This window comes from Dysidea avara, chromosome 5 (assembly GCF_963678975.1).
Source record: "Dysidea avara chromosome 5, odDysAvar1.4, whole genome shotgun sequence".
Classification (NCBI taxonomy): Eukaryota; Metazoa; Porifera; class Demospongiae; order Dictyoceratida; family Dysideidae; genus Dysidea; species Dysidea avara.
In genome coordinates, this window is record NC_089276.1 from 26,375,213 (window position 1) to 26,400,274 (window position 25,062).

At 39.8% G+C, this 25,062-nt stretch overlaps 1 protein-coding gene and 1 long non-coding RNA gene across 5 annotated transcripts in view; one reads left to right on the forward strand and one right to left on the reverse strand.

Annotated features, from left to right (window-relative positions):
• LOC136256888 (uncharacterized) overlaps positions 1–25,062 on the forward strand; it is a 75,810-nt gene that overhangs the window by 42,444 nt on the left and 8,304 nt on the right. Inside the window, exons 4-14 of the mRNA XM_066049946.1 lie at positions 1,927–2,754; positions 2,807–3,058; positions 3,424–4,253; positions 4,300–4,350; positions 4,408–4,566; positions 4,617–4,691; positions 4,742–5,083; positions 5,461–5,595; positions 9,215–9,391; positions 9,444–9,611; positions 9,664–10,491. Coding sequence (XP_065906018.1) covers positions 1,927–2,754; positions 2,807–3,058; positions 3,424–4,253; positions 4,300–4,350; positions 4,408–4,566; positions 4,617–4,691; positions 4,742–5,083; positions 5,461–5,595; positions 9,215–9,391; positions 9,444–9,611; positions 9,664–10,491 — 3,845 coding nt within the window. The remainder of the gene's footprint in view (positions 1–1,926; positions 2,755–2,806; positions 3,059–3,423; positions 4,254–4,299; positions 4,351–4,407; positions 4,567–4,616; positions 4,692–4,741; positions 5,084–5,460; positions 5,596–9,214; positions 9,392–9,443; positions 9,612–9,663; positions 10,492–25,062) is intronic.
• The window catches only part of LOC136256902 (uncharacterized), an 89,585-nt gene that overhangs the window by 32,112 nt on the left and 32,411 nt on the right, over positions 1–25,062 (reverse strand). For 3 of the 4 annotated variants that reach the window (XR_010701721.1, XR_010701719.1, XR_010701722.1), the window contains one exon: positions 6,893–7,073. The exons of the other annotated variant lie outside the window; for it this stretch is intronic. This is a non-coding gene — a long non-coding RNA (uncharacterized lncRNA). The remainder of the gene's footprint in view (positions 1–6,892; positions 7,074–25,062) is intronic. 4 annotated transcript variants of the gene reach the window in all.

Consider the following 25,062-nt stretch of genomic DNA (forward strand, 5'->3'; position numbering starts at 1 on the left):
TGGGTGACAATATATCTGAATGGTCTACATGGTGACTTTTTGCATACATAGTACAGAATGGAATGATTGTTCTACCAGGAGATGAACTTTCTACTGGGTGACTTGTAATGTGGCTGAAGTAATCTGTTTGTAACTGAACACTTTACAGAATGACTTTGAATGTATAGATTAATGCTCTATTAGGATGAATGCACTATTAGTGTCTCGATGACAAATTGGTTACACATAGTTGGATTTTGCATTATAACTTCTCTAGACTACTGATAGGCTCTTCTACAGTGACCAGTATACTAAAGTTCCAATTTTCAGCTCATTCCCTTCATCAGTTTATCTAGTACGCATGACAACAAATCGTTTTTTATTCGTGAAACTAGATTGCACCTATTACACATGGTTGGCAGTTTTGTTATAACTCCATGACCATTATCCCAATTTCTTCAAACCACAAAAAATTTTCACTAAGATTTTTAATGCATGTGCAGATTGATTTTTGAAGTCATTTCTTCAGGTTTGCCATGTAGGCTTGACAATAAATCACATTTGTGTTTTTTTTTCAGATTACACATACTTTTCTGATCTATCATAGTAGGGACCACAAAGGTGTGGATGTGGCCCATGAAAAAACATCACCAAAAATCCAGCCTTGTTTTTCCCTGATGACCATGAAACAGGATTGGTTAGGTAAAACTAAGCCCAAACAAGCCTGCTTTCAACAAGTTGCCATAATTTAAAAAAATTATTAAACAGAATTTTCTACTGACTGACTGACTGAGTAACTGATGCCTTCAGACAAGCGTAACTCGATAACAGCTAAGGCTATGGACTTGATGTTGTCACTGTTCGATGTTGTTTCAACTGGAGAGGTGCCTTTTGGCATATCACAGCAAATATAGTGCATTTTTCACGGACTTACCAATGTCTTCCTTTGTGTCCCATTCATCTTTGCTGACAGTGAAAAGTGTTGATTTTCAATAGCATGTGATGGCTTCACTTTGTAATGGAAATCATCTGTATATTTCATAGTGGCTACTTTGATTGCAGAGATGCTTTTCAAACAGTTCTTGTTTCGTAATGCTGTGTAACAGGTTGACAATAGCTGACAACAAAGCATAATGGATACTTCACTTTTCAGAAGATAATTGATAGAGGGGGCGTACGGTACCATTTCTTTCTTTTGATGCGGTATGCATGGGTTCACTAGTCATAATAAATTTTATTTTACAAAAAAAAGTTAACAAACAAGTGCACAAAAAAATTGGAATTTTTAACTACAGTAGGGACCATAGCACATCGATAAAAAACTGAAACAAGTTGGAGTGGTGCACAACATTAAATCATAGTAAAACAATAAGAAGTGTTATATCCATGCTGTGCTCAAAAATACAATAATGGAAATGCACAGTAGGGATATACATAGCACTTCTTATTGTTTTAATATCGTGCACTACTCCAGCTTGTTTCAGTACTTTTTATCGATATACTATGGTCCCTACTCTAGTTGAAAATTCCAATTTTTGTGTAAATGTGATCATTATACTCTTACTGCCCTCCAAATATGAAGTACATTAACCAAATCATGTACAAATTATAGCAATTGTCCTAAGCTTGCAAAGAGAAAAGAAAGAAACTACAAAGACTAAGACAAACTTTGAAGGCACGTATCTCAGTGATGACATCATTTTACTATATGTGGATAACAAGATGATAATTGATAAAATTATGGGCTTAAGATGCAGCAAAATTAGATAGAAATAACGTGTGCCAGCATTTAAAATTAATAGTATGATAGTGTATCAACCCAACGGTAGTCTTGGTACTATGTAGTTGGTTTTCAAAATTTTACAAATTTAAAACACAAGCAGAGCCATTCATAGTGAGCTTAGAAACAAATTTGGATAAAGTATTCATATCAATTTTCATATGCAGGAATGCCATCCACTGAACCACGAGGTCATCATCCATCTAGTGTACCTATCAGTGAACATCAGTCAACACTATCCAGTGTATCCAGTGTACCAGCCAGCAGCTCTACTTCTAGTGCAACTTTGACATTTGCTCACTTCAGTACTGTAGGTGAAGCCTTTGCCTTTCTCACATCCATGATGAAGTTACAGTTGACCAAAGCAGATTTCTTTAACATCAGGAGAGTGTGTATTGAGCAAAAGAAGAGTCCTAGTGGAGCTCAACTTCCACCAGATCTTATTGAGAAAGTAAAGTCATGCCAGAATCTAAATACTTTGTTTGATTCCCTGGCAGAATCTGCTTACTGGAGTTGGATTGATATACGTCTTCTTAACATAATGGCTGCTGCTTCAGGGCTTCTTGAAAGTATTGAACTAGTTGCAAACTACAAACAATCAGTATTTTCAAGAAAACTAATTGATTTGCTACCAAATGCTCCTAGCAAACAGGTCAAAGAAGAGTACTACAGCAAACTTGTCACCAAAATAAACAAAGATGCTAAAGACATAACTGTGGCTGAATTGTTAGAGTTTCAAGCTTTGCTGGAGAAAGTTATCTTGGCTATAAAGGAAGGAGTATGCACAGTTAAGCATTTAGACAGTGGTTGTATAGAGGTCCACTGGTACATACCTACCCATTGTGTGGATAGTGCATATCAGTCAGCATCTACCAGATGTCACTTGTTTAATGAAATCCACTTGTTGTGGCTTCAAATAGCACACTACCCAGTAATTCATGATCCACTAACAACACCTGTTGATATGTCAACTCCACCTCCTCCAGAAAGCACTGGTAAGTGTTACATGAAATATGTAGCTGTGCATCATAAATAATCTTTATGTAGCAACAGTCGAGGAGTTCATTCACCACTACTATGACTACTTGTCAGTCAACATGGATGCTGAGGTGGTTATGCAGCTGATGATATCCAAGCATCTACTCAGTGAAGATGTTGTTATGACAGCTCAAAGTAGTTACCACAAGAGTTGTCTGATCTTACAACAAGTTCGACTGATGGATACAAAGACACTGGTGTCATTTCATCAAATGCTGAAAGCAAGTCAAAGTCAGCATATAGAAGGAACCCTTACAAATGGTGAGCAAACTATTCTGTAGTTACACACTCATACATACTTACAAGTGTTTACAAACTGATCGATTTACTTACGGTCACCTTCTACTACAAACCACACTCCAGAAACGTTATAAGTCTCAATACATGTAAGCAATGGTAGAAGGGAATGGTAGAAAAACTGTGTCTTTCTTGTCATTGTGTACAACATTAACTTGTTCAATCATGTGGTTTATATAATATAAATTTTCTTCATTCTTAATAAACTTTCATTTGAAATAATAAAATTCACATATCATCATACTTACCCCCTCTACCACTTGTATGCATGTTAGTATTTCAGAATTGACTGTCCTTTACAGACAATTTATCACTGTTTCACTTTTCAGCATTTGAGGCTACTCCGTTAATCGACTCTGCTATCGTCGATGATGCTGGTGAGCATGCTCAGCAGCTTGGCACTGCTGCTATGCAACAAATGGATGGAGAAGACCTTCACACTGTTGGTGATATGCTTGAGCCTTCTTCCATTCATACATGTTTCTTTGATTTGATGGCCCAGTTAGCAGAAGTACTGCCGTTGATAAGTCCAAAGATAGTTGCTAATCATTGTGGCATATTGAGAGCTAGTGAAGAAGCTAATATTAAGCTATTCCAAGCCAGCTTTGTGATTGCACTCAAAGAAATTAAAAACACTCAATCAGTTTTACATAAGCTTGCTCCATTTACAAATTGGATGGATCACTCCATACTCACAGCAGTAGTTGAAGCTTGCAATGTTCCTGAAGCTGTAGCACTTCTGTCCCAGTTTGACAGTAGGATTGATACATCCCAGCTAGTCACAAAGTATCCCATACCATCACCATCCCATCACATGGTGCCATATGATACCAGTACACACACTGTACTGGCTGTTCAGCTTAACTTGCAACTACACCATTCTACTCTTCAAAATATAATCAATACACGATCACTGATACAAGAGAAATGTGAGGTTACTCCTCACTGTTTACAGCTACTGGCAGTAGCAAAGACTAGCCACACAATTATCTACTGGACTATTCCTAAACATGTGGCTTCTCTCATTATTTCAAATGCCCAGAAATACCAGAGATATCTTCACCAAAATGGCATACAACAGATTGCGATCTACCCTGGAACAATATTGGCCACTAGTAGTAGTGTTCTTACTGTGGGACCATTCTCATTCTTTACTGAGGTGAGTTCATTGACCACACCTACTAATGTATCATTATTCATTACAGGTAACCAGCAACACAAGTGACAGTCTTAAGATGCAAGTATACCAATTGGAGGTAATGGAAATTTCATGTATGTCAGTATCAAACATACCAATTATTGTGCTTACATAGGAGATTCCTAAAAGGATCAACAAAATGCAAGTTGAACTGGTACAAACCAAAAAGGAACACAATACCACAATCAAACAACTAAATGAAATAGTTGCACAAATGGATGAAAAAATCAAAACCATTTTACCACAAGCACAATTGACTGAACCAGTTACAAAAGTATTTTTTACACACAACATGTACTAAGTGTATTTCAATGAGTTTTGTAGGAATTGTCTGATGCTTTAAGCAGCGCAACAAAATGGTCACTGGTGTCCTTTGATACAGTAGCTTCTTTAAAAACTGTAAGTTGACACAGTATAATGAGGATCATGTGACACCAATGTCAATATAGGTTCAGTCACAACAGGACCAGTTGATAGTTCAGTTGAGAGAGAGTAAAGAATTGGAGAAGTCACTGAAGAAGAAGATAGTCAAAGAGAAACAGAGATATTCTAACCTGCTACAGAAATGCAAAGAGTTACAGAACATTCAACCAGTAAATCACCCACCAGAATCATCATTGGGCACATCACAACAAGAGGAAGATGACAAACAAGAAGAGCTACAAAGTTCACAGTTACAAGTACTTGATGAAGAAACACAAACTGAACTGACTAAACTACAACTAACAATGGAAAATGTGAACACTAGTCTTGAAAAGGTTGAAGTGATAATGAAGTATTGGAGTGAAAAGGTAATATTGCTATACATTCGTACATATTTATCAAATCATGGATCAATGGATTACAAATCAACAGACCATGTGACTTACACATTTAACTGCTCCTGAGCACAGAACAAAATATAATATGCAAAATAATACATACATCATTTACCTTCAACAATACAATCACACAACAATACATTGTGTGCCTTAGTCGTGCATGCAGTGACAATATTTCACTTTTTCCTTGTTATGTGTCTTGTTTATGTACTCCCCACAATTGCTGTGCTCAAAATTGAGCTGAGCATGTACATAACATGATGTTTAATCTGTTGAACCATGTTCCACTATACCCTGCATAACTAGTTAATTCAGCTATCATTTAGCTTTATGCATGTACTCTTTAGACTTCAAAGAGACCACAGTCACTGGTGAAGGATCAAGGAAAAGTGAAGGAGTCTAGTGAGACAGTACCACTTCAGTCAAGAAATATTTTAAACGTCCAACTGAAGACAATGATTTCGAATTTGTCAAATGTAGAGGTCAGTAGTATATGAACAAAGTTTCATAACTATATACAAGTACACAGAAAAATTTGGAATTTTCAACTAGAGTAGAGATCATAGCAATCGATACAAAGTACTGAAACAAGTTGGAGTAGTGCACGATATTTAATCACAGTAAAACAATAAGAAGTGTTATATCCCTACTGTGCATTATGGTATCTTGAGCAAAGTAGGGACATAACAGTTTTACTATGATTTAATATGATTTAATATCGTGCACTACTCCAGCTTGTTTCAGTACTTTTTATTGATGTGCTATGGTCCCTACTCTGGTTGAAAATTCCAAATTTTTCTGTGTACTTGTTTGTTTGTTTGTTTTTTTGTTTTTTTTTGTTAATAATTATTATGACTGGTGAACCCATGCATACCACATCTGAAATGGCACCACGCAACCCAATTATTGTCTGAAAAGTGAAGTATCCATTACGCTTCATTGTCAGCTATGTTCAACACGTTACGCAGCACTTCGAATCAAGAACTATTTGAAAAGCACCTCTGCTATCAAAATAGCCACTATGAATAATACGGACAATTTCTGTTACAAAGGGAAGCCATCACGTGCTACCGCCAAATCGACACTTTTGCAGCTAGCAAAGATAAATGGGACACAACTGGCAAGTCCATGAAGAATGCACTGTACGTACTGCGGTATGCCAAAAGGCACCTGTCAGGCTGAAGCAACATTGAACAGTGAAAAAATCAAGCCTGTAGCCTTAGCCGTTATCAAGTTACGCTAGTCTGAAGGCATCAGTCAGTTACTCAGTCAGTCAGTAGAAAATTTTGCTAAATGAATATTTTTAAATTCTATAGCAACTTGTTGAAAGCGTTTTCGGGTTGATCTGAAAACTTGTTTGGGCGTTTCACCTAACCAATACTGCCTCATTGTCGTCAGGGAAAATTGAGGCTGGTTTTTTGGGTGATGCTATTCCGTGGGCCACGTCTACTCCTTTGTGCTATACAGTACTATCGTACTGTATGATACATGGCAGATATCAGTAGCATAAGTCTTGTATGGTGAAACTACTAATTTCTTTTGTGTGTGGGTAAGGCACAACCCACATACAAAAGAAAAAAAAGCAGTGTGGGACCTTGAAATACTATAGTTGTATTGTATATGGGAAGCATTTATATAATGAAGATTTGTTATCACAAAGGTAGCTATCATTTACAGCATTTCAACTAAAATATCAACTAATCTATAGCCATAAGAATTAAAAAAACACAAATACTGTTACTATACATCACTGCAGCATTTAGTACATGTAGTCCTTACATATTTGTAGTGTGGGAGGATGGTACACAAGTCTCAAATTGAGAGGAAAATGATTCTAGTCCCACTAAGGAGAAAACATCCCGGTCGCCTGGCAGACTCCTGTAACTGTCTGTGTGTTAATCGGATGGCTGCAGGTTTGAGGCTGTCCAGGTTCAGTCATGGATTTTTCTCCTTTCTCCACCTTTTCAAACACACTTTATGTAACAACTTTAAACAGACTGTAGGACCAGGTGTACTACAGACCTTCAGCACTTGTGTTGTAAAGCCTTAATAAATAAATAAATAAATCTTTTAAAGTATAAGACTACTTTTAGGAACATATTTTATATGTAACACTTTCACACCTCAGATCAAAGGAGCTGCCCGGGCTACAACTGGGCAGTGATTATATAGACGTTGATGCTGAAATCAATTGTGGGGATCGATCAACACTCACGTGATGAGGATGTACTACTTGAATTTCCCTATGAAAACCACTCAGACGGAGAGTGTTTTGTTATCCTCGCCATCCTATGTGTTGAAAAACGTTGGGCTAAGGTGAAAACTAGAGCTAACAGCTTATTCATCGATCGTTTCCATGCGTTTTCGAATACGGACATGCTCCCATCATGAAACCACCACTCTGCATGGAGTAACCACTAGTCTCTACAAGCAAGCTTACCTGTCTAGACCTTTAGTGAACTGCGTATTTTTTCCATAAACAATTCAATAGTACTGATTAAAACATTAAACTTGCGTAGTGGAAATTCTCCGTGATATCTTTAGGATATGCCCATTTATCATAACCGAACATATCCAGAATGTACTAGCTGCTGACCCATAATCGAAAATTTTAAGTATGCATATATAATATATCCAGTGGCTGCACTCATGTTGGCTTGGGTGATTGATTGCCCTGTATAGGCTATCAGCCTAATAAGTGTTACATATTAGCTGTAACACGGGCCATTCAGGTTTTGCCTGATATGTATGCTCTTTGCCCCCAGGCCTGTGGCCCTGAGGCATTAGGGCATACATATCAGGCAAAGCCCTCATGCCTGTGTTACAGTTATTACATATAACACTTTAACTGCCCTATTAGGACATTCCATTAGAGTGTATCAATGGTTTCAGTCTCACTCCATCTTTATGAAATTACATGCTGAGGGGGAACTAGCTCCTTAACCTCTTTCTACTGTCTATGATAACCTCCACATTATGTGGGTACCCACCACCTACAATAGTACAAGTATAGGGAAAAATTAGGAATTTTAAGTTCGATTAGGGATCATAGAAAAAGCAGGGAAGCAAGGGAGGTCACCTACACCTGCAGATATACTAGTGAACATTTAATCCCTAATTCAGTCCATATAGCTACCCATAACTGAAATAGGAATTAAATGTTCACTAGTACATCTGCAGGTGTAGGCTACCTCCCTTGCTTCCCTACTTTTTTATGATCCCTAATTGAACATAATATTCCTAATTTTTTCTTATACTTGCTTGCTTACATTTTTGTAACATTATTATGACTGGTGAACCCATGCATACCACATCAAAGAAAAGAATGGCACCAGAGTTGTTTTTGTCTGAATGCGTACCCTAGCTATCAAATACTGGATTGAAGTGAAGTGGTTATTACACGTCACTTTCAGCTATGTTCAGCCTGTTACACAGTGCTACAAACAAAGAACAGTAGGAGAAGCATCTCTGCAGTCAATCCTGTCACCATGAAAAATATGGTTGATTCATGTGTCCCAACTATCAATTACTGACTTGAAAATGAAGTGGCATTACGCTCTGCTTTCGCCTATTTTCAGCCTGTGACACAGCATTATACGACGGAAGCCATGCATCTCACTACCACAAATCAACACCTTGGGTAGTCAGCAAAAAGAAATGGTACACAAAGGAGGACAGAGGTAAGTCCATGATGTGTGCATTGCACGTACTGCGGTATGCCAATAGGCACATCTCGGGACGAAGTGACGTTGAACAGTGAAAACAATGAAGCCCATATCCTTAGCCATTATCAAGTTATGCATGTCTGAAGGAATCAGGCAGGCAGGTAGTTAGTTAGTCAGTAGAAAATTTGATTGAATAACATTTCAAAAACAATTTGGTAACAATCTTTTGGAGGAATTTTGTTGTAATGAAGGCGGTTTTGGGCTTGGTTATACTTAACCAATACTGCCAAGGTGCCAGGATGATATTGTGAAGTTGGTTTTTTGGGGTGATTTTTTGGCCAGAAAGACCCAAATCTCAATGATCCCTAATATACAGTACAGTAGTACTGTATGAGTCAGTAATGTGATGTATCATGTTCCACTACTCACACCATAGGAATGGTCATCATTTGTACAGTTGCTACAAACTGAATTATCTGATAGTAAACTGAAAAATGATCGATTGGAGGATGAGCTGACTCAGACACAAGCAAATGTTTTTAAATTACAAGAAGAGACCATAAAACTGCAAGAAGGGCCCAGAAAACTGGAGGAGGAGATCACAAGGAAAGAGGTAACATGCTAATATCAGAAAGCTTCAGCTACTGTGTCAATTTGTAATATAGGAAGAGAATAGAGTTGGTATGAGTCAACTCAAAGATGAACTCTCTGAGAAGAATACACAACTGATGATGAAGGAGAAGGAACTAACAAAACTCAAGGAGGACAACAAGTTGTTAGTGAAGCAGATTAGAGAATGGAAAGATAAGAGGAGAAGAGAAACAATACCTCAGGTGTGTTCCTACTAATATGATACTGTTTAATATATTAACATGTAAATTACAGGACCAGCTGGTCCACCAGAAGTTACTAGGAAGTGGTAGATATGGGGAGGTATGGAGAATCAGTTATGGTGACAAGACATATGCTGGTAAAATCATCCACAAGAACCTCCTCCCTGGACATCCTGATATCAGTGTTGACCAGATCAAACAGTTTGTGGCAGATATTGAAAACATTTATGCCATATTTGGTTCACATGAACATCCTAACATTGAACAGTACTACACTATTACACAACCAACTCCTGATGGTTCTCCAATACTTTTATCTCAACTACTGCCTGATAACCTCAACAGTTTTACTGCTAAGATGAAAGGGAAGTTGCCCATTCATGTACAACTTGACCTGTGTCTTGACATGGCTAAAGGAGTACAATACTTACATGCCAATGGAGTGATACACAACAACCTTCACGCTGGTAATGTGCTCATCAGTCAAGATGGACAAGCAAAGATTGGTGATTATATCTGCCCACAAATTACTGAACTGAATGAGAAAACAATTCCACAAGATAAAGTGTTTATGTCACCTGAACTGATCAAGAATCATGCAATCTGTTCCAGACCTTCTGATATTTATTCATTAGGAGTCCTCTTCTTACAAGCAGCTACCCAATGTCCTCCATCTCCTAGTGAGGACACTGAACTATCTGAAGTTCAACGTCACAAACATCAACTAGATGAGATCACTACCAATCCTCTACTACCAGTGATACTGCAGTGTCTAAACATCCTACCAGTCAGACCTTCCATTGATCACTTGTGTAATCGGATCAACAATGCCAAACAAAGTCCACAGAATGTAATGTCTGATACTCTACATCATGTTAAGGTGAGATCATGTTATGTGGTCTGTAGTGTACTACTCCACAAAAATGGACACTGTAGATCAGAGCTTATAATGTCCACACACTGGACAAATTACTTTACATGTCCAGACTTCATGTAAGACTGTTCATTTTATCAACAATTACTGAAACTTTGTTGTTAGAATACAGGTATATAGTACAATGATGTATAAGATATCTAATAATTTGATAAATATGCCTTGCAACCAATCTCTTATCCCTTGCACCTCCCACACTCGCCATCATCGACTCTGCTATCAGCTCCCTTACTCAAGAATTAACACTCACTTATATTCCTTTTTTCCCGTCAGCCATCAGATTGTGGAACAGCCTTAGCCAGCAAACCATTAACTCTCCAACTCTAGATCACTTCAAAAGAACACTTATAATAACATGACTGTATGTACGAACTGTTTTGTAATATGTCACACCCCCCTTCCCCACAACTCACCCACTTGTAATGTTGTGCCACACACTCTTTTTGAGGTTCTGCACATTATAATATATAATAATAATACACTTTGCAAGGAAGTGACCACAAATGTACCATTGCCAACACCCCTGTAACCACATAACAGCTGCTTTAAGATGTATACAATATTGCCACTACAGTGCTCTTCTGGTTGTTCAATTGCATACAAAGTGCTTCAACCTTCCATTTGTCAGTTTAGGAAAAACTATACAGCCAACTTTCATTTTGTGACTGGACAACAGAAACTTAGTGAAATAATACAGTTACCTTGGTTGTCAGACCATTACTACACTTGTGCTGAAAGAAATTCCATTTCACAGAAGCCTTTTGAGTTTTGACAGAAATCATTTTTAAGCTCCTTTCCACAAAACCTTTATGGCTTCATTACATAGTAGAGCTTTTATTCCCTTACATGTAACTAGTTCCCCTTTGTAATGTGCACTGCTGTATAAAAGCTATCATAGAAAGATCATATGCAACGACATTCACTTTTATGGAATAGCCTTACTCTGTTCACCAACAAATACAGTGACAGAAACCATTTACAGAGATTCAGATATAAAAATTATCAAAAACCATAATTTGGTCTAATTGTCTGACTGCCTCACTGCTTGACCACATTTGCAAGGCTAGAGATCAAACAAAGCAGCACACGGTCACCATTTTACACCACAACAACAAACCCACTGGTGGGATGTACCTTTTGTGGTTCTGGCGAATGTCTATCTTCTGTGCTTTTTCTTTTATCTTCAGTTAAATATGGTTTATACTAGAAGCTGTTTCCAAGAATGGTGAGAAACAACAGTCAATGCGGAGAAACCTTATCAACTGAAAATGCTACATCTGATTGGTACTGTATATATATTCTTGCAGTTTGCACAAGTGTTAGTATTGATACAGACTAGACCCTTGCTCCATAAGGGTATTTCAAACTAATAGTATCCCTTGTAGTATCGGATAGCAGCTAAGCTCCCATAAACAATCAGAACATGCCATGTTACCTCTAATAATCACTGCTGAGGCCATGCCCCTCAATGATCTAGCTCCATAGAAAATAAGGTATTGTAGCATGTCCTTCAGCTTAATCTACTGCGTGGCTGCATGAGTAGCAAGATCAAGATACTTTAATACAGCAGTCACAGCAACAATGTATTTTATAGTTACGCTCTAACAATGTTAACAAACTAGTGTAATAAAAAATATTAAAAACAAAGAGGGTTCCAGTGATAAAAAGTAGTGAAACAAGAGATGATGGTAAAGCTATGTCTACTATGCTTGGCATTGTTGCAATGCAGAAAAATCCCTATTTTGGCATTGAAAAGATGGTGAAAAACATGCCAGTTTAGGGATATTACCGTGTTGCTACAAGTAAAGATTTTCTCTCATCTCTTGTTTCCAGTGGCATAGCCAAGGGGGGCAAGGAAATGCCCCCCCATCACCAAGTGTTTTTCAAAAACTTCTGTCACAAGCTTACCAGTAACTGACATGCATCCCAAATTACTGTTTGTGCGCTACAACGTGAGTGCACACAACATTCAACTCGTTTGTGAATTGATGATTTCTTGCGTGTTACAAGCAATGAATAAAATGATGAGCTAAAAATAGGGTATGCTAGAATCCCTAGGGGTTTCCCTGTATAGACACTTGGTATGCCTTCACCAAATGAAAATATTAGACACACAATTCTATATTTAGCTTACACTACTCATGTGATAGTGCATTTTTCAAACCTAAGAAGACAAGTGACCCACTCAAAGTGACTTCACAAAAGTCGCAACTCAAATGATATGCGATGATGATACAAACCTACTGCCTACGAGGTGATAAAGTGTTAAATGGACTGACTTTATTTTCCCAAGTTAATCACACTGGATATTTGTACAGTGCAGTGGCATTCCAGTTTTTTTGTTTTTTTTTACTTTGTCAGTCAGTCAGTCAGTCAGACAATCTGTCACAAGCTTACAAATTCTGCTAATAGGAGAGGTGTACGGTTGGGATTTTGTGTCAATATATGGTGTTTGAATTTCGCTGGTTGAAGTGAGTGCACTCGTCATGCTATGCCAGTGTGCTAGGAGTGCAACACAGACTGTGGCTGACATAAGTAACTGTAACACATTGTATTTGTACTAAAATATTCATAATATAGTTCTATCGGATAATGGATTGTGGGCAAACTTGTTGGAGTACAGTTTTGGCACGTGCAATGATGCTCGATGAAAATACTTTCATTGATAAGTGATAACTGGTAGCAATCAGTAATGAAATAGTTATGTAGCTAGTTACATAAGCTGTAATAATACAACACCATATGTTGGCTATCCCATCATTGGGTCATTAGCCTTTTGTGCAATTATGAACAATGTTGAGTGTTTTGTGTGGGATGCCTGCCCCTCCCCCCACCACCTTCTGGCTAGCTACACCCCTGCTTGTTTTACTACTTTTTATTGCTACATTGGTGACTCCAACACTTGAAACAAACAACTGAAATGGCAGAAAGGCAGATAAGAGGACTTAAAATGTTTGGGCATATTCATTCAACTTTCAACCTTGTCCTGACATTGTGTCAAATACTTGTCTAAAAAGTTGTTTTACTGATCAACTCTGGTAGATCAAATAAATTCAAAACAGTCTAGCTGTAAAAAAAAGGGCGCAGCTCCAAATAGCCATGATGTGAAATCGAAGTTGGCGGCCAAGAAATGGCTGTGATGGTAGGTGAATGGCGAAAAATTTTAGTAACGACAACTCCGGTGAATTTATACTACCTCCTCCACTAGGACTCATAGTTGGATCTCGCATTATAACTTGGTGGCTTTTACCCAATTATTCTATACTACTCCATCGATTTTCTATGATGATTACATACTGGTTATCAGCTTGCTTTTCTAAGCGGTTTACCTGGTAGATGTGAAAATTAATAGTTTTTTATGCACAAAACTTGATTGCATAATTGTGACACAAGTTGGGTTTTGTTTCATATCTCCATGGTCTTTATCTCAAATAACAAAAAGGCACTTCCACGATGGTTACTTCATTTAGCAATTTTCAACTCATTCCTCCAAGGGGTTTACCCTATGGGCATGACACAAGTTCAACCTTATTTTATGCAAATAATTGATCATATCTCCGTAAACGTTCATCGGATTCCTACCAAACTTGGTACTGAAATCTGCTTTAATGAGCCCTTTACATGTGCCAAAGCTCAACCTGATTAGAGCACACATTGGTGTTTTATAGCAGATTTTGCAAAGTGTGAGAAAAGTAGAAGAAAAAGCAAAGAAATTAAAATGAAACTTTGGTCACTTGTATGTTGGAAATGGCTGAGGCAATTTTCTTCAAATTGGTACTGCATGTAGGCTCTCCTTCCTGGTAGGCACTTTTGTAGCAAATTTGGTTCCAATCAGATAAGGGATCACGGAGCTACATATGTGTGAAAATCACGTGTTCTTTCTTCCTGTCAATATACTCACGGAGTGGCGTGCTGGCTTCTTGGGCCACACGACACACTACCGTGTGTCTTGGATCATACAATGTGGTAATACTGTATATTAGAGGTTTGGGATTTTCTGGCCAAACTATCACCCAAAAACCAACTTCACAATACCATCCTGGTATGTACCTGGCAGTATTGGTTTGGTATAACCAAGCCCAAAAGTGCCTTCAGTACAATCCTAAATGCTTTCACTCAGTAGCTACAATTTAAAAAAATATTCAATGGAATTTGCTTGCCTGCCTACCTGCCTTCAGACAAGTGTAACTCCATGGGCTTGATTTTTTCACTGTTTGACATTGCTTCATCCATAGATGTGCCTTTAGGCATACCACAGCATGTAAAATGCACACATCATGGACTTACCTTTGTCCTCCTTTGTGTCCCATTTCTTTTTGCTGACAGCCCAAGGTGTCAATTCACAATATACCTTGAATGTATTGGAATACAAGATGTCCAGAGTTATTTATTGATTGTTAATCATCAAGAGGAGAACCAAGAATTATGTTTATGCTTAGAGATTAGGTGTGGAGGAGGCTCAGGGGTGGATCCAGACTTTCAAAAAGAAAGGTTCTACTCTGGAACATGGCAACTACAACTTCAGTCTAAGTGCCTAGCAGCTATATTTCATAGCAAATAATTACTCTCCAGCAATGCTTCATTGTTAAATCTTACCATTTAGGCCTATAGAAATGTCTCTCCAGCAATGCTTCATTGTTAAATCTTACCATTTAGGCCTATAGAAATGTATCTGAAGCCTTATCGTAACTGTAATAACTTTATTAATGATGGCACCTATTCTGTATGAAGATGCAGGGATAGTAGTTTCAACTGATCAATTTTTACAATAAAAAGAGGTAACAAGAGTGTTTTGTCACTATTAGTCTAGTATTTAATTGACTTATAAACTGATTTTGGTGTACTGAATTAGAGAAAAACTTGGTAGTAGCTCAAACTCACTACCTAATGTGTGGCAGGACTAAATTGAAGGGGATTTAGCACTTGTATGTCAAGCCATGATACAAGTGCTAAAGTTACACAAGTATAAGAAATTATTTTATATGGTTTAACATCTCAAGCAAGCCACAGACTCCAATATATTTTTAGCTTGCAGGCTAATTTGGGGACAAAATTGGGCAAGCCCAAGACTTCACTGGGGCGTGCAAAATCTCTCAGACAAAAGAGGCAGTGCCACTGTTAATATCTGTTTGATTTGCTGCATCTGAGAGATGGCTATGCCAATCAGCATTACAGTTATTCTTCAAGCAGTATTACTGCACCCAATTTCCCCCAAATTAAAGATTCAGTAACCACTGGGTGTATCCACAATGCATGTGCAATTATATAAAATAAAACTAGCACACAATGTGTAGCAATTACATATTCTTCAGCAATAACTACTGTAGTATACTGTCACTATAACTATGGAGTTGCAACCAAAGTGCTCGACAGCGTGCAGCAATGCATAAATAACACTGTGACCTTCGATAGCAGCGACTGCACAGCATGCAGCGAGAAGAAATACTGGCAAACACAGTGGCAGCAACTATACAACCTGAGCAACTGTATGGCACACAGCAAACACATACCTAACACTGTGGCATACACAGTGGCTGCAACTGTACAACATGGGCAACGGCACATGGCAACACAGAACCCTGGCATACAAAATGGCAGCCACTGTACAACTACAGCATACGACAACACATAACATTGCGTGGCATACACAGTGGCGGCGACAACACATAACACTGTGGCATACACAGCGGCAGTAACTGTACAACATGAGCAACTGTATGACATGCGGCAACCCAGAACATTGGCATGCACAATGGCAGCAACTGTACGACATGCAGCACTGTGGCTGGAACTGTACAACATGAAGCTGCTGCATGGCATGCAGCAACACGGTGGCGGTGACACATAACATTGTGGCATATGCAGTAGCAGCAGCTGTACGGCACACGACAATGAAGAATGCTGGCATATAAACTGGCAGTGACTGTACAACATGAAGAAAACTGTATGGCATGTCGCAATGCAGAAAACTGGAATACACAATGGCAGCAACTGTACAACATGAAGAACTGTATGGCTTGCGGAAACACAACACTGTGGCATATACAGTAGCAGCAACTGTACAACATGGGCAACTGTACAGCACGTGGCAACACAGAACACTAGCACACAAAATAGCAGCAACTGTACAACATGAAGCAACTGAACAGTATGCATTAGCACATAACACTGTGGCATACACAGTAGCAGCAACCGTACACAACTGTACAGCATGTGGTAACACAGAACACTGGCACACAAAATGACATCATTGTATAACATGAAGCAACTGCATGGTAAGCGGCAACACATAACACTGTGGCATACACAGTGGCAGCAACTGTACACAACTGAACGGCACGTGGCGACACGGAATACTGGAATACACAATGGCAGCAACTGTGCAACATGAGCGACTGTACGGCATGCGGCAACACTTAATACTGTGGCATACATAATGGCAGCAACTGTACAACATGAGCAACTGTATGGCATGCGGCAACAGATAACACTGTGGCATACACAGTGGCATACACAGTGGCAGTAACTGTACAACATGGGCTACTGTACGGCACGTGGCAACACAGAACACTGGCATACAAAATGGTGTCAACTGTGCAACATGAAGCAACTTCATGGCATGCAGCAATGCATAACCACCGTGGCATACACAGTGGCAACAACTCACTGTGCAACATGGGCAACTGTACAGCTCATGGCAATACAGAACACTAGCATACACAATGGCATCAACTGTACAACATGAGTGACTGCACGGCATGCGGCAACACTGAACACTGTAGCATACACAGTGGAAGCAACTGTACAACATGGGCAACTGTACGGCACATGGCAACACAGAACACTGGCATATAAAATGGCATCAACTGTACAACGTGAAGCAACTGCACAGCATGCAGCAACACATAACACTGTGGAATACACAGTGGCAGCAACTGTACAACATGGGCAACTGTACGGCACGTGACAACACAGAACACTGGCATATAAAATGGCATCAACTGTACAACGTGAAGCAACTGCACGGCATGCAGCAACACATAACACTGTGGAATACACAGTGGCAGCAACTGTACAACATGGGCAACTGTACGGCACATGGCAACACAGACCACTGGCATACAAAATGGCATCAACTATACAACATGAAGCAACTGCACGGCATGCAGCAACACATAACACTGTGGCATACACAGTGGCAGCAACTATATGACATACTGCACAGCACGTGGCAACACAGAACACTGGCATACACAATGGCAGCAACTGTATAACATGAGCAACTGTACGGAATGTGGCAACACTGTGGCATAGACAGTGGCGGCAGCAACACATAACACTGTGGTATACAAGTGGTAGCAACTGTACAGCATGGGCAACTGTATGCACGTGGCAACGCCGAACACTGGAATATAAAATGGCATCAACTGTCCAACTGTATGGCACGTGGCAACACATAACACTGTGGCATACAGTGGCAGCAACTGTACGGCATCTGGCAACACAGAACACTGGCATACACAATGGCAGCAACTGTGCAACATGAGCAACCGTATGGCATGCAGCAACACATAACACTGTGGCATACACAGTGGCAGCAACTGTACAACATGGCTACTGTACGGCACGTGGCAACACAGAACACTGGTATACAAAATGGCATCAACTGTGCAACATGAGCAACCGTATGGCATGCAGCAACACATAACACTGTGGCATACACAGTGGCAGCAACTGTACAACATGGCTACTGTACGGCACGTGGCAACACAGAACACTGGTATACAAAATGGCATCAACTGTGCAACATGAAGCAACTTCATGGCATGCAGCAACACATAACCACCGTGGCATACACAGTGGCAGCAACTCACTGTGCAACATGGGCAACTGTACGGCACGTGGCAACGCAGAACACTGGCATACAAAATGGCAGCAACTGTACAACATGAAGCAACTGTACAACATGAAGCAACTGTACAGCATGCAGCAACACATAACACTGCGGCATACACTGTATCAGAAACTGTACAACATGAGCCACTGTAAAGCATGTTAACACTGGCATTTACAGTGGTGGCAACTGAACCATATGAAGCAACTCTATGGCATGTGGCAACACAACACTGTGCAGTACACAATGGCAGGAATGAAACGACATGAAGTAACTGTGGCAACACAGAACACTGCGGGTACGGGCATACACAGTGGCAGTTATTGCAACACATACAACATGAAGTGACATGCAATAAACCAAAGCATACAAGTGGCAGTATAATGTAATAAGGAATGTAAAACAACATTGGGAGAGAATGCAGTTACAAAATAACTCAATGGAATTGCAAGCAGTTACATGCCTATAGCAACATGGCAGTAGTAAGACTATAGCAGCAATAACAGCAAGGCAGCAGTAACACATTAAAAGTAACATGACAGCTATGACAACATGGTATGGAGTACATCGAAGGACTATACTTACCTTGCGGTATCTCAGAATATTGGTATCTCAATGCCAATAACATATTAAACAAGCAATGGCAGCAGCAACATATAGAGACAGCAGTGTGACATTCATAGTGGTACTGAGGTACAAGAAGCATGCAAAAAACAGTACAAAATGCAATACAAACAATGGTGGCGATATGTTAGACAAGCATTTAACATATCTGTGGCAGTGTTATGGATAGAACAGCGACAACAACAACACTATAAGATGCAACATAAACATTGGCAGTAATATAATTATTTGGCAGCAACATAATTATTTGGCAGCACCAACATGCGTGTAAAGACAGCACTGTGACAATTATGCATAGTGGCACTGAGCATGCAAAAAAAAACAGTACATTGCTAATAGCACAGCATATTCAACAAAGCAACAGAACTATGGTATGCATATATAGTGGCACTGCAGTATAAGCAGTGGCACCATGCAATAACTGCAGTACAACCATGATGGTAACATACAAACAAAGCGATTAGAGCACTAGCAACTGCAAAATACATGCAAACAAGCCATGACAAATGACACTAGCAGCTATGTGCAACCAATAATAGCAGCAGCAGCAGCAGCAGCAGCAGCAGCGGCAGCAGCAGCAGCAGCAGCAGCAGCGGCAGCAGCAGCAGCAGCAGCGGCAGCAGCAGCAGCAGCAGCGGCAGCAGCAGCAGCAGCAGCGGCAGCAGCAGCAGCAGCAGCGGCAGCAGCAGCAGCAGCAGCGGCAGCAGCAGCAGCAGCAGCGGCAGCAGCAGCAGCAGCAGCGGCAGCAGCAGCAGCAGCAGCGGCAGCAGCAGCAGCAGCAGCGGCAGCAGCAGCAGCAGCAGCAGCAGCAGCGGCGGCAGCAGCAGCAGCAGCGGCGGCGGCGGCGGCGGCAGCAGCAGCAGCAGCAGCAGCAGCAGCAGCAGCAGCAGCAGCAGCAGCACATGAAATGGTGGTCTGACCACATGATGTTGATAGATGCTGGCAATCTAGTGATGCAGTTGCAGAGGAGCTTTGATGGGGGCAGAGACACGACTACCTCTGGAAGGCTTAGATGATGGCTAATGATGGGGTGTGGTCAACAGCCCTAGTCTGCTGTGGAGGACAATTAACAATTGGCTGAAAGGTGTGGTTGCTGGCAATAGATTGTAGGGGAGTGGCAATGGTCAACTGAAGGAGGGTGGTTAAGACAACCAATGACTGCAGAGAAGTGATGATGATTGTTGTCACATGCTATAGCAAGTTGACAGTGTCTAGACAAGGGCTAGTGGAGCAAGCAGTCTGCTGATTGGTATGGTGGTGTACAATAATTAAGGCTACTAGCAGTGATAGCTGGCCTGAATCTAGAGTTAATGATAGCGACACAATCATTGAGTTGGCCGAGTTGGTGGGTGACAAAGTGGCTTGCAATACTATGATGCAACTTTGCATACGAGCTGGAGCAGGCAATGTATAGGGAGCTGACACATGTGTGATAGTAGGTGAGTCAGATGAAATTTGGCTCTGCCATACGGTGTTGCAACATAGAGGCAGCGAACCTTTTTACAGTATTGATGAGGGTAGTGACAATCAGTTTACAGTTAAGTGAGATACTGGGTCAAGTACTGGGCTGTGTTGATGGGTTCCTCTGTAGATGGTCCGCAGGCAGTTTTCAGCATTGTAACTGGCCAGGGTTGGAATCACTAGGAAGCACGAGATCAAATGCAGCAAGTATAGTAGTGATGCAGAGAACTTGCTATAAGCAGAATTGCATCGAAATACTGTTGTGAGTCTCAACATGATACACAGGACTAGCCGATACACAAAGTTTGACAAAGTACTAGCTGATACACAAGGTTTGACAAAGTACTAGCCGATACACAAGGTTTGACAAAGTACTAGCTGATACACAAGGTTTGACAAAGTACTAGCCGATACACAAAGTTTGACAAAGTACTAGCTGATACACAAGGTTTGACAAAGTACTAGCTGATACACAAGGTTTGACAAAGTACTAGCTGATACACAAGGTTTGACAAAGTACTAGCCGATACACAAAGTTTGACAAAGTACTAGCTGATACACAAGGTTTGACAAAGTACTAGCCGATACACAAGGTTTGACAAAGTACTAGCTGATACACAAGGCTTGACAAAATACTAGCTGCTACACAAAGTTTGCTAATACAAGGTGCTAGCTGATACATAGGATTTGCTGCTACACAAAGCTTACTGATACAAGGTGCTAGCTGATACATAGGATTTGCTGCTACACAAAGCTTGCTAATACAAGTGCTAGCTGATACATAGGATTTGCTGTTACACAAAGCTTACTGATACAAGGTGCTAGCTGATACATAGGATTTGCTGCTACACAAAGCTTGCTAATACAAGTGCTAGCTGATACATAGGATTTGCTGTTACACAAAGCTTACTGATACAAGGTGCTAGCTGATACATAGGATTTGCTGCTACACAAAGCTTGCTAATACAAGTGCTAGCTGATACACAGGACTTGTTGATATACAAGACATGGTGATACAAACACCCTGAAACACTCCAATCACTGCAACTAGCTACTGATCATGAGGCAGACTGAACACTAGGTGCTAATACAAGTAGACTGACAGGTGCTACAAGTTGTGGTTTATGATAGTGTGAAACTGCTATCCCATAGCATGCAAAGAGGTGATGCAATGCTTTGTTAGCACATTCCAGATGGGTTGGGCCTGTTTGCATGTGATTGCATCATGCACTCCCATAGTGCCTGTCCTGTTAACTTCAATTTACAAGTAAATTTATATAATATATTAATTCTATGTAATTCACTATGTACCGACCTGATGACGACATGTGCTCCTATTCCCCACATGAATAGATACTGATGGCCTTGTTCAAGTATGTAAGACTTGTTTCCTCTGATACCAGCAGGCAAGATTCTGTTGTGGTGAGTCAACCCCACAAAATGGTTTGCTTAGTCCCAGATAAGTACACAAGTGTAAATGGAGTAGCCAAAGTTGTTCTTAATCTGTAAACTTTAAACGCAACCTTAAAGCACAAACTTTGCTCCCTGTGGCTCCTTGAGAAAATAAACTGGCTCGTCAAGATTAAACCACAAAAATTATACCCACGAAATTTAATACACCTGCAAACCTGACTTTTTGAAAATTTTACCCACAAAATTTAACACACTTATGGTAGTAGATAGATGTGGGTTGAGTAAAACATTATCATGTCATCATATCTTGCACAAAACGTAAACCCACAATCATTTTCTACATTGTTATATATAAGGTAGCTCACTGATCTGTGAGCAGATCAGTGATCAATTGTAAGATCTGCAATGCTACTTAGCACATCAGTGATCAATAGTGAGGTGCGATGTGTGTTGACTCCCTTAACTGTGGAGATAGGAGGTCTCATTTTAGAGAACTTCTCCACTCCAGTAGGGGAGGGCAATACCAGAAAATTTTGCTTTGATACAATTCCAAGTACTTTTGTCATGGTATTGATGAGTATCGATACCAATACTGAGTACTTGTGATTTTTGTGCTTAGTAGCTAATTAGTGAACCTCACAGTGCTGAAAATTTCTCAGTGATGACTGGTGGGTTGAGTAAAGCTTGCATCATAGTACAGTACAATCCATGTTTTAGTGTTTGCAGTCGTAGCACATAAGTTTTGCATGCACAATGTAAGCAAAATATCACATGATCACCAAGTATCAAAATTTTGGATTCTTCATGAAAAGTGCTTGATACCAAAGAATAGGGCAATATGTACCAGTCGGGCTGAAGCGACATCTAACACTGAATAAATCAAGCCTGCATCCTTAGCCGTTATTGAGTTACACTTGTCTGAAGGAACAATTTGGTTGGTTGGTCGGTTAGTCAGTTAGCAAAAATTCACTGAATACTAAAATTTAAAATCCCATAGTAACCTATTGGAAATGTTTCTGGGTAGCACTGAAAGCTCTTCAAGGCTTATTTATATTTAACTGGGCTGGGCTAGTAGCATGTATGTTGTTCACTAACAGTTTCAGAGACAGTGGTATCCTTTGGTGGAGAATAAGGATAAGTGACAATGTCAATAAGGTGGTATCAAGTGTGGCTATAGCCTTCGGAGTGACTATTCTATGACATAATTAGTCTATATGACATTTCATGGTTCTGTCATTTTTAATTGTGGCACTAAAAGTCACTGGGCCCAGTTTCTGTAGAATCACGCCAGGTATCCACTTGTGTGTGGTCCATAGTATTCTCTGACAGATACAGTAGTGCCAAACATAGGTTGTGATCTGGAATGTTTGCCATGATGTTGCTTTTGATCTGCTTGTTTAGATGTCACTTGTTGTTTTGTATTTAGTATCATCATGTCAAAACTTGTTCTGAGTTTTTGTTTCAGGAACAGTTCACACGGAGGAACATTAGTGGTGGTGTGAGGAGTTGCACAATGCTCAAACAAGAATTCTGCTAAGCAATGATGAATTTATTTGCCATCATTGGAACTCGCCTTTAGAATTCATTTAAATGTTTGTACAAAGTGTCGGCAAGACCATTTGAGGCTGGATGATGATAGGAGCACTCAGGATGTGTTTAATATGATTGCCTTCTGTGAATTCTGCAGAGGTTAATTGAGGACCATTGTCCGATACTAATTGTTCTGGCAATCCATGATGAGCAACAATTCTTTAATTGCTTTGCCTAGTCCAGTCCAACAAAAGTAGCTTTGTGCAATCACCTTCATTCTGGTGATTCCAGGCTGATGGCATGGAGAGATTTCAATGCTTGTGAATGAAGTGTCTGGAACAATCACATGTATATCCCACATCACACAGCTATTCTCTATACCAAGTTCATTCTCACGGTGTTTGTAAGGTTGAAGTTCCTCTGGTACCTTGGTACATAGGCCATCCCTCTTGTACATAACGGTAGACTTTTCCAAGTATGGTATCACATCTAGCAGCTTTCTGAATGTCTCCAAAAGTTATAGGAAGAGCTTGTACTTGTGCAATGTTAAAAGTGGTTACACATTGAGCATCTAAGTCTGGGAGTGTTGAAGGTAATGGTAACATTGACAAACCATCAGCAATGCCATGGTGTGTGGTTTACTTGTGTTGAATGGTGTAGTCATATGCAGACAGTAAAATTCCCATCTGTGTAACCGTATAACTGCTAGAGAAGGTATGCTTTTCTTTGGTCTCATGATTGTAATTAATGGACTGTGGTCAGTTATGAGGATGAAATTATGCCCATAGAGGTAATGATGAAACTTTTAACACCAAAGATCAGTGTCAGAGCTTCCTTTTCTAGCTGTGCACAGTTCTTTTCTGCACTTGTTAATGTACGGGAAGCAATGCTCAGAAACATCTGAGAGATTATGGCCCCCACTCCATATGCATAAGTGTCAGCTGCTAAGATAATTGGTAAATTGGGATTACAGTACACAAGCTGAGGTTAGCTGTTCCTTGGCATTCTGAAAAGCTTTGGAACACTCAGTTGACCAACACCATTTTTTGTTTGATTGTAAAAGAGAGTTCAAAAGGTGTAAAAGAGTTGACAAATTTAGAATAAATTTTTTGTAATAGTTGATCAAGCCCAAAAATGATGTTAGCTGCTGCACATTGGGACTTTTAATGACTTCTACCTTGCAAGGGACAGGTTCAATACCATCTTTAGTTATCACATGTCCTAAGTACTCAATAGACTTAAGTAGGAACTCATACTTCTCCAGTTTCAGAACCATGAGTAATCAGTCGAGTAAGATATGGAGGTTACTGACTTTATCTGAGGTACTGATGAATATATCATCAATATAGCAGCACACTCCAGGAATTCCTTGTAGAACAGTGTCCATTAGTTTTTGAAAAAAAAGCTGTAGCTGAGGAAATGCCAAAAGGCAAGCAGTTGTAGGCATACAGACCTTGATGGGAATTAATAGTCAAGTAAGGCTTTGAGTTGTCTTCAATTGGTAACTGTAAGTAGGCTCTAGCTTAGAGAATATTTTCCCTGCTGATAAGATTGAAAACTTCAGGAGTTGGTAATGGATATTCTTCAACTGACAA